Below are 16,250 nucleotides of genomic sequence, written 5' to 3' on the forward strand. Positions count from 1 at the left end.
AAGTAGCTTAGAAATGGCTTTTACAAAAGTATTTTGGAAAAACTGTCTCAGAGGGATAATATTTAAGGCTTGGAAGAAGAGGATCATTTCTTTGCAGTCTCACACATATTCCTGAGCCCAGCCCTGCCTGCTCGTTAGGGTGTCATTAATAACCTGAAGTCAAGGAAGAGGTAGTGAGAGGGTTGAGCCCTGTCTGAACAGTCTCTCAGATTGAGGGAGGGAGGTGATCAGGAATAGTGATGTCACCAGCATATTCTAACTGTCTAACTTCTTTCACTCCTGACTCCTGAGGGAGGAAATGTCTTCTTCTAGACAGGACTGTATTATGCATTACAGGGTTTTCTTCTGTATGATAATTTTTCTTTTAATAGCAGGTGAATACTGGTTCCAGTTAGGAAATTGCCTTTTGAGGTTCTACTTCTAAATATTTCCCTTGGGGCTTCAGTGGAAGCCCTCCTCCTGAAATCTATTGTCCAGCTCATTTCCTTTTCTTATCTCACAGGTGATCAAATGAATGAGTCATTTAATACCCTGGTCTCAGGGATAGGACTGTTGATGATCTTTGGATGTGACCCCATCTCTGGACATGACATAGCAGTTTGGTATTGCCTGATACTGAATCAGGGGTTCTGAGATGCTCTTTTGTTTCTATAATAAAGGAATGACTGATAAAGGAAAAATTTCTGATCGATTCACAGTTAATCAATATGAAAATTCCAGTTCCTTGAAACAAGGGGATTCTGCCCTCTATATCTGTGCCAGTCGCAAAGACAGTGCCACAGAGGCACCTCTCATCTGCTGACAAACCTGTTTGGCCCAAGCCAGGGAGAAATGACTGGGAAGACAGGAAACAGGAGGCTGACATCAGTTCCAACTCAGTCTCAGGGACTGGAGCCACCTACCATTTTTTTTTTCCTAGTTCTGAATTTAGCATCTTCTCATTGTAGTTTGTACTTGGGACATTTCCTGTCATATAAAACCCAGCAAAGCTATGTTGCTTATGGTACTCTGTGGCCCTTCTCCACTCAAGAGCATAGTCCAAAAGCTTCTGTGGATGTCTTTGCTTTTTCTTTTTAAGTCCTTGAGAGGATGCAATTCAAAGAAAAATCATTTAATGAAATAGCATAGTCAAATGCAAAGTAGTAATAGGATATCATGTCCTTTGAAACTGGGGCATATTTTCTTACTGATCTTCACATCAGCCACAGAAGATGACTATATATAGCAATTGTATGGGAGTTACCCAAGCAGTTCCCAAACCCTTAGCTCATTTATAGATAATGATGCAATGGAAAGAATTCCAGGTATAGAATCAAGGAGACTTGGATTAAAATTTAAACTGAGATTATTGTTAGGTATGGAATCGTAGACAAAGTCACTTTATTTATTTCCTTCAATTTCCTCATGATTAATAATAACCCCTACTTCCCAGGTTTGTTGTGAGAATCAAATGAGATAAGTTGTAAAGTACTTAGTGCATTTCCAAGGATATAGTACGTTCTAAATAAATGTCAGCTGTTCCTATTTTTATTTTGATTATGATTACAATTTATTATTATATAAGGAGCTTTTGTAGCTTAGAAGTAAGGTAAAGGGAATTGTCAGGAGTAGGAAGAGTTGAAGTTGAGATCTGGTTTTAAGGATTGTTGACTAGCAGGAAATTAAGGAGGCACTGATTGGATCTTTCGAAATCATTTCTTTAGCTCTTATTTTTTCTTCTCCTAAGATTACATCTACCCTTGAACTCAGCTCCCCTAAGAATCAAAGGTAAGTTCTATCTAGTCTTTCTACCACCTTAGCCTAATAAGAGGAACTATGGTTTTATTCAAATTCAAATGGCTCTGGGAAGAACAAAGAGAGACTTCAAATAGAGACATTATTGTATCCACCATTCATGTCCAATTAGTTCTGGAAAGGAGACCTTGCATCCTGGAAGCCAGCACTGATGAAGAGTTTAATATTAAAAGAGTATGGACTTTATAATTTGTTTCCTCCCTCCTTCCCTCTCTCCCTCCATTCCTTCCTTTTTTCTTTTCTTCCTTCCCATAACATATTTTTTTTTTCTTTTCTTCTTCCGTTTCTCCCCCTATCTTCTTAAAATTCTGTTGGCAGAAGGTACAATGTCTGAGACATATATAATTTAAGGTTTGGCAGAGAGAAGATCGCCACTCCCCACATTCACACACACAATCCCTGCCTGCCAACCAGGGCCAGTCCCACCTGCTGGGTAGGATGTCATTAATGACATGGAGGAGAAGTAGTGACAGGGCTGAGCCTGCATGATGCCAGAGCTGGTTCTCAGACTGGGGTCAATGTGGGAGTGATCAGGGACAGCATTATCCCATTCCACCTGTTTGGGAAAGGAAACTCTCTCACTGCACACTCCTGAGGGAGGAAATGATCTCTTCCAGCTTTGACCTTGCCATCCATACAGGATTTTCTTGGGTATTATGATTTGTTTCTTAATAGCAGGTAAATACTGGTCCCAACTGGGAAATTGACTTTTGAGATTCTACTCCAAAAATTTCCTTTGGGGTTCGATAGAAGTTCTCCTTCTGGGCAGTGTTACCTGGCTTCTTTTCTTCTGTCCCCACAGATGTTTAACTGGATACCATCCTCACTCAACACTCAAATTACTTGTATCAAGGACAGAACACAGTGATCCCGGGATTTGACCAACTCTGAGCATAATGGGGCATTCTCAGACTGTCAGATAAGGGTCATGGCTCCAAGATATTCTTCATATTCTATTTTAAGCAATTGAATAAGAAAGGAATGTATTTGTATTTACAGTTTTATGTATTTACAGCTAAATAGCACAAAAATTTCCCTTTCAGTCTCATCACTTCCTTGGAGTAGGGGGATTCTGCCCTCTATCATTGTGCCAGTAGCAGAGTGCCAAAGAGGTACCTTTCATATGTCCACAATACTGTTAGGCCCCAATCAGGAAACAATGAGAGGGGATAGGGGAATCAGGAAGTTGACATCAGTTCCAGCTCAGCATCAGGAACTGGGGTCACTTATCACTTTATCTCTAGTGCCGCCATTAGTTACGTCAGTAATACCCGAAATACTTTCATATAATGTCCTGGTTAAAAACTACGTTGGTTCAAGATACTCTGTGAATTTCTATGGCCTCAAAACTACAGCTTACAAGCTTCCATGGATGTATCTGCCCTTTCTAGTCAGAAAGAAGGTGCAATGAATTCAAAGCAAAAGCATTTAATTAGGTAGTTTAGTCAAACAGAAAGAAACAATGGGAAATTGTCTTCTTTTATTCTATGGCACACTCTCCACAACTTCAAGGAGCAACAATGAAAGAATGATGATACATAGGAATTATATATATATATATATATATATGTATGTATATGGGGTATAGAGCTTATTTAGTGAGCCCACATCTACATAAGTATCTAGATGATACAATGCATAGAGTACTAGGTATAGTTAAGAACACATGAATTCAAATATAGGTTCAAACACTTATTGGGAATATGATCATGGACAAATTACTTCACGCAACCTCATCTTTACTTCATCGTTAAAATGGACATAATAATAGCACTTTCCTCCCTGAGTTGTTGTGAAGATCCAATGAGATAGTCATTGTAAAGCACTGAACACAGTACCTGGCACACAGTAAGCATTACATAAATGTCAGCTATCTTAATAATATCTATTATTGTTATTATGATTAAGATGGAGATAATGATTTATTATTATATAAGGAGATCCTAAAGCCTAGAAGTACAAATAACGGGAATTTACAGGAATGGGGAGACTTGAAGTTCAAATTTGACTTTAAGGAGTGTTCACTCATAGGAGTAGAAGAGAAGTCAACCATTCTTGGACCCACCTTCCTTCTTCTTAAACCCTTATTGCAGGGAACAAGGACAAGTTCTAGAGATTTTACCACCTTTGGCCACTAGGAAGAGCCATGGTTCCACTCAAACACAGATGAATGGGGATTTATATTTCATTTCTGAAGAAGACAGATGACATCACAAAGGGAATGTCTTGACTTGCTGGTGACTTGAATTTAAGTGAAGCAGTTGTGCAATGTTGCAGCTTCATTTTCTTTTTCATGATCTAAGTCCAGCGGCAAAACAAAAGTCAAGACAACTGGCCTTAGCCCCAGAAGTGATGGAAGACCTTGGTATCTGAGATGTCTGAGCAAGCTCTAAGTGATCCACAGCAGCTGCAGCCGCCTTCATGGGTTGTGGTAGAAAATTATGCTCTTCTATTGATTGTAATAACTTAGAGAATCTTTAAATGTGTTGCTGTTAAATCTATGACTCACATTTAGCAAGTTCTAGAAAGAAGACCTTATATCTTAAACAAGGGTCCTCAAACTTTTTAAATAGTGAACTTTTCCAGTTCACTGTCCCTCAGACTGTTGGAGGGCCGGACTATAGTAAAAACAAAAACTTTGTTTTGTGGGCCTTTAAATAAAGAAACTTCATAGCTCTGGGTGAGGGGGATAATCGTCCTCACCTGCCACATCTGGCCCGAGGGCCATAGTTTGAGGACCCCTGTAGTACCTAAAGATAGCCCTGATAGCTGTGTAGTGAAGGATCAAAGAGCTTTTATTTACTTAAATTTTTTTTTTCTTAGTAGAGGGAACAATTATGTTAGCCAAATATCACTTAAGCCTTAGAAGAAGGAGGATTGGTTCCCCTCCAGGCTGACATATACTGTCTGTCTGCCAACTGAGGCCTGCCACACCTGCCGATAGGATGTTATCAGTGACATACAGACAGGGAAGAGTTAGTGACAGGGAACGGCTCTATCAGAACAACTGGGGAAGGGAAGATAATCAAGAACAGGGATATCACAGATACATTCCTCCTGTTCTGGAGAAGACTGAAGACTCCTGCCAGAGAAAATGCCTTCTTCCTGATCTCATATCAGATTTTCCTTTTACATAATAATTTATTTCTTAATGGTGTGTGAATACTTGTTTTATTTAAGAATTTGACTTCTGAGATTCTGCCTCTGACCATTTCCCTTGAAGTCTTCCTGGGAACTCTTACCCAGCTTCTTTCTTCTTCCTACTCAACAGATGGGGTGAACCAAAATAACCAGAGCTATGTTGGTTCAAATACTCTGTGGGTTCCTATCTCCTCAAAACTATAGCTCAGAAGACCCCAGGAGTGTATTTGCTTTTCTAGTCAGGGAGAGGATACAATTAATAATTCGAAGCAGAAACATTTAATGAGACAGCATAGTAACTGGATCATAGAATCACTTAAGACCCAAGTCACTTTGTCTCAAGTCCAGGACAATCAGTGATTCCCAAATGTGATCCTATCTCTGGATGACCCTATCTCTGGACAGAACAGACCATTCTGGTTCTGTCAGATACAGGATCAGGGCCTTAAGATGCCTTTTTTCTTTCTTTAATAAGAAATTAAATGACAAAGGAAAAATCTTTGAGTCATTCACTGCTACACTGTATGAAAATTTCCATGTCAATCTCAACATCTGTTGAGCATCTCAGTTGCATTGCCACAGAAGTACCTCTAGTCTCTTCACAATCTTGTTTGGCCTAAGCCCAGGGAGTCATGACAGAGGAGGGCTAAGGAATCAGGAGGCTGCTACCAATTTCCAGCTTAGTGCCAGGGATAAGGGTCACTTCATATTTCACTTTAGTGCTAAATTTACTTTCTTCTCATTGCATTTCCTGGGACACTCCTCATGGAACAACCCAGCAAACCTATGTTGGTTCAAGTACCCTGTAGGTTTCTATCAAGTGGATAGATTTGCTTTTCTAGTCAGGGAGAAGATGCAATTAATAATTCAAAGCAGAAGCATTTAGTGAGACAGCATAGTAAAACACAAATTTGCCATAGGACATTCTCTCTCTCTCTCTCTCTCTCTCTCTCTCTCTCTCTCTCTCGCTCTCGCTCTTGCTCTCGCTCTGTTGTCTCTTGTTCTCTCTCTCACTCTCATTCTGTTTCTCTTTCTTTCCCTCTTGCTCTCTCTCTAACTCTCATTCTGTTTCTCTTTCTTTCCCTCTTTCTCTGACTTCCCTCTTTCCCTCTTTCTGTCTCTCTCCCTCTTTCTCTGACTCTCTGTCTCTCTCTGTCTCTCTCTCTGTCTCTCTCTCTCTCTCTCTCACATACACACACACACACACACACACACACACACACACACACACGTAACTATCTAGGAAACAGTGGATAGAATACCAGGGAAGGAATCAGGAAGACATAAATGAAAATCTGGCCTTAGACATTTTTTAGTTGTGTGACCTTGGACAAACCACTTCACTCCTGTTGCTCTGGGTTCTCTAATTAGCAAAAGCACCTCCATTCCAGAATAACTATAAGAATCAAATGAGATAATAATTATAAAGCACTTAGTACAGTGCTTAGAAAGTGTTATATAAATGTTAGCTACTAAATAGCTATCTCTCTCAGTCTCCTAATCTATATCTATTAAAATCTATCTATCTCTACCCTGAAGCCTAGAAATACAGGTAAAGGAAATTTTCAAGAGGAGGAAGAGTTGAAATTCAAATTTTGTGTTAAGGAGTAGTGACTAATAAGAATAGAAGGAAATGCTGATTGTATCCTTGAGACCATTTCTCTAAGTCCCTACTCCTCCTTCTTTTAAGTTTATAGGTATTTTCTGACCAGCTCCCTTAAGATACAAGAGTAAGTCCTGGTGATTCTACTATTTTTGATGACTACGTGGAATTATTGTTCCCTTAATTTCAGATGTTTCTGGAAGGAACATAGAGAAAATCTTCAAATAAATATGTGATTGTTGTAACAACATTTCATACTTAGCTAGTTGTCGGAAGGCAACCTTGTCTTGTAGAATTCAGTCCTGATGCAGAGCTGTGTATTGAAGGATTAGGGCGATTGTAATTGGTTTACATCAAAAGAAATTCAGTTGCCAGAATGAACAATTGTCTTAGATAAACATTTTCATTTAGGGTAAGGGGGATCACTACTCCCTACACTCATACATTCTCCCTACCTACCATCCAGGACCAGCCCCACCTTGTGGATATGACATTATTAATGACATGGAGAGGAGGAGGTGATAGGGATAGGATTAAGTTTGTACCATGTCAGAGCACTATCTCAGATATGGGAAGTGGGAATAGGGTTGATGATCAAGAATAGTAATATCACAGGCATATTCCACCTGTTTGGGAGAGGAACCTGTCTCACTGCAGATTTCTAAAGAGAGAAATGCCCTCTTCCAGACCTGATTATACTATGCATTCCTGATTTTTCTTGTGTGTAATGAATTTTTTTTAATAACAAGTGAATAATGATCCTCATTGGGAAATTGCCTTTTGATGTTCCTAGAATCTCTCCTTCTCAATCTATTATTGATATTCCTTTTTCTTCTTAACCCCTAGGTGGTCAGCTAGATCATAGAGTCAAAAACCAAGTTACTTGGTCTCAAAGACAGAACAAAGAGTGATCCTGGGATGGGATCCCATCTCTGTACATGTAGAGGCCTTTTGGTACCTTCAGATACAAGATCAGAGCCCTGAGGTGCTCTTTTACTTTATAATAAGCAATTGAGTGAGAAAGGAAGAATCTCTGAGTGATTCAGAGCTAAACAGTATGGAAATTTCCACTTTAACCTCAACAACAATTCCGTGAAACAGGGGAATTCTGCTTTCTATCTCTGTGCCAGCAACTCAGACACAGTGCCACAGAGCTATCGCTCATCTATTGACAAACCTGTTTAGTCCAAGCCCAGGGAGCCATAACAGGGAGGCAGGAGGCAGCTTAATTTCAGCTTAATGTCAGGGAGTAGGTCTATTGAACTTTATGATGACTATAGCTATTTCTTACTGTAGCATCTGTGATATTACTTTTCACATAATATCCCAGAAAAAACTATGTTGGTTTAAATATTCTGTGGGTCCCTATTTGTTCACAACTACATTTCACAAGCCTCCATAGGTTCATTTGCTTTTCTAGTCAGGAGAAGGATGCAATTAATTCAAAGAAGAAACATTTAATGAAACAATGTAGTAAAAAACAAAATATCAAGGCTGCCATCACACATTGTTATTTTGAAGCTATGGCACATTATCCCAGAAAAATCCAATAAACATTGGAAGAATGACTACATGTAGTGACTATATGCAGGGTGTACACAGGTACTTCATGTGTATGGAGTTCACACACACACACACACACACACACTTGCATCTGGGTGACATAGTGTATAGGACATCAGATAAGGAGTCAGGACGGCATGAGTGGAAGCAGCCTCAGAAAATTTCAAACTATGTGGACAATTCACTTCATCCCTGTTTGTCTCATCTATAAAATGGGAATGAAAATAGTACCTACTCTCTAGGGTAGTTGTGAGGATAAAGTGAAATAAGAATCATTAAGCACTTAGCACAGTGGTAGCCAGATAGTAAGCACTATATAAATTTTAGCTATTAAACACATAAGCACCCCCATATATGGGCCCAATCCCTAGAAGTACAAATACAGGGAATTCTAAGGAGTAGCAAGAGTTGAGATTTAAATTTAGCTTTAAGGAATACTGACAAATAGGAATATGAGGAGGCGCTGATTGAATAGCTAAAATCTTCTTTTTATCCTTCTACTTAATCTCTTAAAATCAGTTACCCTCTGATTGAGCTTTCCTAAGAGGCAATACAAATTCTATTGAGTCTACCATCTTTGGCCACTAAAAGGAGTTATGGTTGCACTAAAATTCAGTTGTTTATTGCTGTTTGACCCTTTTTGAAGAGGACCATTGACATCCCAAGGATAATGTCTTGACTTGTGGGTAAATTGGATTTAAGTGAGGCAGAGTTGTACAGAATTGTCAGTCTTGTTCTCTCTTCTAGTCATCCAAGTCCATTGACAAGACAAAAGTCAAGACCACTGACCATAGTCCCGTAAGTAGTGAATGACCTTAGTATCTGAGATGTCTGAACAAGCTCTAAGTGATCCACAGCACCTGCCGCCTTCACGGCCATTGGAACAAGTGTTCTCATCTGCCCACTATAAGAATATAAGTATCTTCGAATAAAGATGTGACTTTTACATTCACTACTTATATTTAGTTAGTTCTAGAAATGAGACTTTGTGTCCTACAAACCAGCCCTGATGCACAGCTATGTGTTGACAGAGTAGGGAACTTCTAATTGGCTTTTCAAAATAAATTACATTGTCAGAGAAAACAATTGTCTCAGATAAATATCATTTAAGGCTTAGAAAAAGGGGATTGCCCTTCCCCACATTCACATACACTCTCGCCTGCCTACCAAGGCCAGCCCCCTCTGCTGGGTGGGATGTCAGTAGTGACATAGAGATGAGGAATAGGAAACCTTCAGAAAACCTTCTCAGACTGAGGGAGGAGCATGATCTGGAATAGTGATATCAAGACAGGAACTTTTCTCACTGAAGACTCCTGAGGAGAGAAATGGCCTCTTTTAGACTTGACCCGATGATGCATTCCAAGTTTTTCTTCTATATCATCATTTATCTCTTAATAGCAGGTGATTATTCATCCCAGTGAAGGAATTATATCTGAGATTCTACATCTAGATATGTCCCTTGGGTTGTCAATAGAAACTCTCTTCCTTCAATTTGTTACTTTCTTCTTACCTCATAGGTGGTCAGCCAGATGTGAGAGTCACTCAATATCCAAGTTACCTGGTCTCAAGAACAGGACAGTCAGTGATCCTTGAATGTGACCCTGCTTCAGGACACCTTACAGCACTGTGGTACCAGCAGTTAAAGGGTCAAGGGCCTGAGATGCTTTTTTACTTCTATAATAAGGAATTAAATGATAAAAGGACAAACACTAATCGATTCACAGCTAAGCAGGATAAAAACTTCCAGCTCAACATCAGTTCCTTGCAGCAGGAGGATTCTGCCCTCTATCTCTGTGCCAGCAGCAAAGACACAGTGCCACAGGGGCAGCTCTCATGTGTTCATAAACTTGTTGGACCCAAGCCCAGGGAGCAAAGATAGAGGAGGCAGGAAGCAGGAGGCTGCCCTCAAATTTCAGTTTAGTCCTAGAGACTGAGTTCATCTATCACTTTCCCTCTAATGGCAACATCAGCTACTTCTCACTGTGGAACTGGATATGCTCCTTCTCATATAATATCCCATCAAAGATCTATTGCTTCCATATACTCTGTGGGTTCCTATCCACTCAAAACCATAAGTTTTGAGCCTCCATGTATGTATTTCAGTTTCCACTTAAGGAGAGGATGAACTGCATTGAAATCAAAAGCATTTGATGAAATAGCATAACAAAACACCAAGTAGCAATAGGTCATTGTCTTCTTTGAAATTGGGACGCTTTGTTCTATAAGTACATACATGTGCATTGGAAGAATTATTATACCAAGAAATCTCATATGGAGTATACAGAGATAGCTCCCCTGTATTGAGCTTACTAAGTTTCCAGTGGCCCCAGTACTACCACTTGCTGGGACTCAGCCAAAGTTTTTATCTGAGTGCTACTTTCTGCTCATAAGAGAAGTAAAAGCTAGGATCAATCTTTTTGTTTAGATTATATTCAAGAGTCTAAGAAACGGCCCTTTGAGTAAGAAAAAATTGTCCTATGTTCACCATAAGTAAAGAAGTCTGTCATCTTTTGGAGTCTTAAGTGATAAGGGGGTATTCTCTTTTTGAACACATAGCTATCATCTATATTGGGAGACATTTTGGAAATGATTTCCTGTCAAGAATTTCAAAGTCCTTGTCCTCAGTCTCTGTTTGACTTTGGTTTAGAAAGTACTTTCTCTATAAGGGTGGAAAAATGGGGCAATTGTGGAAGTGATATGGAGGCCTTTAACCTTGAAAGTTAAAGGAAATGGTCACCTTTGGAATTAAGATCAGTGCAGAGGAGTTGGAAGTGGTGCTTCAAATAGAGAAAAAATTGATATGAAATAGTTGGAAAAATTTTAAAATTTCTGCCTTTCATATAACAATATGGTCAACCACAAACTGCTCAAATTTTCCTACATGAATATGATTGTTCTGGACTTTTTAAGTTCTTCTAGTCACTCTCACCACTCATAAGCATAATAAGCTGTCATATGGACAGGAAAACATAATGATAAATGTTGGAGGGGATGTGGGGAAATTGGGACACCAATACATTGTTGGTGGAGTTGTGAATTGATCTAACCATTCTGGAAAGCAATTTGGAACTATGCCCAAAGGGCTATCAAACTGTCTATCTCTGCTGTATCCCAAAGAAATCATAAAAAAGGAAACCCAGATGTGCAAAAATGTTTGTAGTGATCCTTTTTATAGTGGCAAGGAACTGGAAATTGAGTGGATATGCATCAGTTGAGAAATGGCTGAATATGTTATGATATATGAATATAATGGAATATTATTGTTTTATAAGAAGTGGCTGATTTCAGGCTGATTTCAGAAAATCCTGGAAAGACTTACATGAACTGGTGCTAGGTGAAGTAAGCAGAACTAAGAACATTGTACACAGCAACAAAAAGATTATGTGATGATCAACTGTGATGGATTTGGCTTTTTTCAACAATGAGGTAATTCAAGGCAATTCCAATACCCTGGTGATGGAAAGAGCCAGAGAATGTGGAGATTGAATGTGGATCAAAGCATAGTATTTTCACCCCTTTGTTCATGTTGTTGTTTATTTGCTTGTTTTTTTTTTTCTTTCTTGCATTTTCCCCCCTTTTGATCTGATTTTTCTTGTGTAGCATGATGACTATGGAAATGTTCAGAAGAACCATACATATTTAACCTATGTTGGATTGCTTGCTGTCTAAGGTAGGGAGGAAGGGGAGAGGGAGAGAAAAATTTGGAACATAAGGTTTTGCAGAGGTGAATGTTTAAAACTGTCTTTGCATGTGGTTGAAAAATAAAAAGCTATTATACATATGCAAATATATATATATATATGTTATCATGTGTATGCTGTACTCATACAGTAAAAATATAACAATGGAGGGCCACAGTATTGAAAGAAGCAATTGTTGTATTCATGTCTTAGCTCCAGGATCTTATTAGCAAGCGTATAGCTTTCTCCTTTTCTCACTGAATCAATTGGCTATGACAGTGGATAGGAAACTGAACCCAACAGTAAGCAACTTGTCCAGAGTCACACAGCTAATAAGTGGCTGATGGAAGATGAATCTCCCTGACTTCAGATCCCAAACTCCATCCACTGGGCCACCTAACTGCTCTCTCTGTCTTTTTAAAGCCTACATAATCTTCAAGGTTCAAATTCAACCCCACTCCTCTAAGGAGCCTTTCCTAAATAATCAGTCCAATGTGATTTTGCTCCTCCCAAGAATTCCTGTCATATCAATTGCCAGTACTGATATGTGAGACTTTGCTTTATCATGTGCCTTTTCTTTTATGTAGTTTTTGGCTTTGCAAATTTTTATACTTTTCTGTTTCTTTCCCAGCACCTTTCTAGCAAAGTGTCTGTTCACAAAGCAAGTGCGCAGTAAATAAATTAAAAGAGATTGATGATCTGCTATCCAGACTTCTCTTCTTCTCTAGCAGGAGACACAAGAAGGTTTAATATCATTCAACTCTCACATTAAAATACTACTTTATCTATCATTTTATTGTTGTCAACAAAATTCTAGAATTGGATTTTTAAAAAAAAATTCCATTATTTAGTCTTTTGTTTCACACTCATTTCTAAATGCTTCAGTTGTTAACAAAGGATATAAAAGAGAAAGAAAAGATTGAATCAGCAAAAGTAAGCTAGGCGTCAATCAAGACTGATAGTGTCTATAGTGTTCCATGCCCATAGACCCTCATTGCCTTTTAATTCATGGAAGAGAACTCTACCCCACTGACCACTAGGAGGCACTGAGGTTACACTAAAATTCAGTAGAAATTGTGTCTCCATGGAGCAAAGGAAAAGATTTCAAAGACTTGTTTTGGCTTTATCTGCCACTGATGATCAGCTAATTTTGAGAAGGAAAACATATGTCTTGGCAGTTAGGCCTAAATTATAACTGTACTCAAGGAAGATGAGCTTATGAAGAAGAAGTCTTTATTTTCTAGGGGCAGAGGAGCAACTGTCACAGATAAACACCATTAAAGCTATTGGGGAATGGTATTCATAATCCATCCCATATTTTTATCTGGCTGTCTCTCAAGACCTGCCTCATCTGTTGGGTGGATGGCAATGCAAAATGTGAATGGGATGAGGAAGAAGAAAAGTGGGAGTGGGGGAAGGAGAAGGTATGTGTATAGTGGGAAACAACGGGAGAGAAAAAAAGGAGGCAGGAGAAAGACACTATGTCATTTCAGGACACTCTGATATTGGAGAATGAAAAGGGACAATAACTTTGCAGTAACTTTGCCCCTATCATCCCTATCATGGGCAGGATCCCCAGAATACTAGACCTCTTGTGCTAGAGCTAAGAGATGTCCTCTTCTTCCCTAATCTTGGTATAGGTAGCAAGTTTTTCTGCTGTGTGTATGTAATTTTTATCATAAGAACAGGTTTGTTCTTGGAGTAGATTGGAAACTGCTGATTCCAATATAAATTTTTCCTTAGGATACATGTCTCAGTTTCTTCTACAGATCCAATGGCTGCCAGTTACTCAAACCCAAGAGTGTGCAGGGAAATGTCTAACAGTTGCCTCCCCCTTTATAATGTATGAAGCAAGTTATTAGTTTAATCTATATCATTAACATTTTATCCAACACTTTCTTAAGTCTAGACAATCAATAAAAAAAATAAATCCAGCCCTGATTTGAGTATTTGTCAATTTCTGAAGCATAAATGCTCACACTTGACTCTCACCAACAGATAAATATTGACTCTGAAACTCTCCTGGCCAAACCCCAAGTTATCTAGTGACTGTGGGATATATAACCCTTTCTCTGGACCCAACACAATGTCCTGGTATCATCAGGGGCAGGATTCCCAGATGCTATTTTATGTTATGCAAAAGGAAATAATTTTTGATTGATTCACTGCTGAGTAGGAAAAGAATTTTCATTTCAATATTTCCACCATTCTTAGGAGCAAGATGACAGTCCAGAATTTCTGTGTCAGTATTAAAGTCTCAGTTATGGAATTTTATTTATTTTGTGCACACCCTGAACTCCTCCACAGAACTTAAAAGTTTCTAAGATTACCTCTCATTCCTCTGCTTTCCCCCCCAGTGCTGTGTAGCTACTGATTCTCATACTCCCTCAGTCCTTCCACCTAGTGAAAAACAAACAAACCCCAAACAAAACACTATATTTTCACTGATTCCCATGTGGATAAAGGCTACATTAATGTCTTTAGAGGAATTTCAGTTGCATGGTGAGATCAGAAGCTAGATATTAAGACTGGGAGGTGAAGATTAATAAGCGGTAAAAGTATTCTTTTTAGTACTTTGTAAAAGGGAGAAAAGATACCATGGGGGGGATGGTGCAATCAACTGAAGATTTTCTTTAAGGAAAAAGAAGACCTGGGCATGTTTGTAAGTATCTGGAAAGGAACCAGTGGATAAAGAGGGATTAAAAACAAGAATGATAGAGGTAAGAGTTTTCAGAGTTAACAGTAAGAGATTAGATCAAGACTATAGAATCAAGACTTCTACTTGCCAAGGAGAAGGCACATCTCTCCTTTTGAGGCTGAAACAATGCAATAAAGAATGGAGGGGTGATATATATATTACTGGGGGGTGAAACCCTGAGTCAGTCCAACATCTTTGTAAAAAACTGGGAATTACACCAAAAAAGCATAGAGAATGGGCAAAGAAACAGTAAAAATAACTAATAAAATTTAATAAATTTAAATGTTAAATATTAAATTTAAGCAGTAAACATTAAATTAAATGTTAAAATTAATATTTGAGAAATGCTTCATAGTAGAAAAAAATTTAAATAAATTCTCAAAAAATAAGAAAGGAGAGAATGAAGCTGAATGTTGGTTCCTTTCCAGGTTTATGAAAAATGCATAAAGATAACTATTAATTAATGTAAAGCATGAGATTCTTTTTTTTTAAATGAGCTGATAAAACACAAAGAACATGCCTTTCTGTGGAAGGCATCAATCCCTAGGAACAAGAGGTCCTCACTTCTCTGTACCCATTGCAGACTAACGTTTCAACTTGGAACATCCTAGTGCTTTTAAAATTTGGTCAAAACTGCAGCATCACAGATAGTTCCCCTCAGGGTAGGTGTAACCTCAGCGTCCCAGCTCCTCTCTTAGCACATCCTGGAGAATGAGCCCATGCTGAAGAGAAGCTACAAATCTCCCCTGACATCAACATGAGCACTGGATTCCTTTATTTTGTGACCTGCTGTTTCCTGTGGACAGGTAGGGCTGCTTAGACTTTGGGAATAACTCAGTTCTTCCTTTGCTGGGGCTTAGCTCAAAACTTTAATATCACACTAACTTTCAGGATCTATATAGTGACTTCTTTTTTTTTAAACCTTTTCCCATAGTTCCCTTGGATGCTGGTGTGACTCAAATCCCAAGGAATGTAATCACTAGGACTGGACAGAATGCAAAGCTGAGATGCAAGCAGAATTTGGGTCACAATACTATGTTCTGGTATCGACAGGACTCCAAGATGGGACTTCAGATGATGTTTTACTACAATAATAAACAACTTATTGAGAATGCTACTGTCTCCTATCGCTTCAGCCCAGACTCTTCTGAAAATTCTCTCTTGGATCTTTACATCACATCCTTAAAGCCAGAGGACACAGCTATGTATCTCTGTGCCAGCAGTCAAGCCACAGCATTGTAAGATCACCTGTTCTCTGTGCATAAACCTCTCCAGATGCCCCACAGGAAGCATCAGGAGGAAAGATGGGACATGAAATATTGGTCTAGGAGAGAAGGAGAACATCTCACTTTTTGGAAGAACCTCAGCGAAGCTGGGTATGGGGGTTCTCGTGCTCATCTTCACAACCTTAAAAATTCATTGTTGTCAATTTTCCCATAAGTGATCAGGCTCTGAGAAAAGTAGTCACGCTACCCAAACTCAAAAAGGACCTATTAGTAAGCTAAAAATGAAGTCATTTCTTTCATCTAGAATGAGAAATATAACTGCTAAGGTGAAATGAATGCTCTTATTGGCTCTCACTTTACTTTCCCAAGAAGGGAAACCTATTCAAAAATTATAATTATAATTAAAAGTTATTTGGTAAAAAAAATAAAAAAAGAACTACAGAGCAACAATGAATTTGTTTCCCCAATTATACTAATCCATGATATTGTTTTCCATCAAATATGTACCTCTTGAGGGTAAGATTACCTGGTCAGAGGACCCCCCT

The 16,250-nt window shown here is 38.7% G+C and overlaps 2 gene segments (V, D, J or C); both read left to right on the forward strand.

Annotated features, from left to right (window-relative positions):
- The first annotated feature begins 9,007 nt into the window (after nt 1–9,007).
- Nucleotides 9,008–9,980, forward strand: LOC111721223. The segment is given in 2 exon segments: nt 9,008–9,502; nt 9,619–9,980. Coding segments are annotated over 2 exon segments (438 nt in total).
- Nucleotides 9,981–15,002: 5,022 nt separating this feature from the next.
- Nucleotides 15,003–15,721, forward strand: LOC116419530. The segment is given in 2 exon segments: nt 15,003–15,285; nt 15,414–15,721. Coding segments are annotated over 2 exon segments (357 nt in total).
- The last annotated feature ends 529 nt before the right edge of the window (nt 15,722–16,250 follow it).

This window comes from Sarcophilus harrisii, chromosome 5, assembly GCF_902635505.1.
Source record: "Sarcophilus harrisii chromosome 5, mSarHar1.11, whole genome shotgun sequence".
Lineage (NCBI taxonomy): Eukaryota > Metazoa > Chordata > Mammalia > Dasyuromorphia > Dasyuridae > Sarcophilus > Sarcophilus harrisii.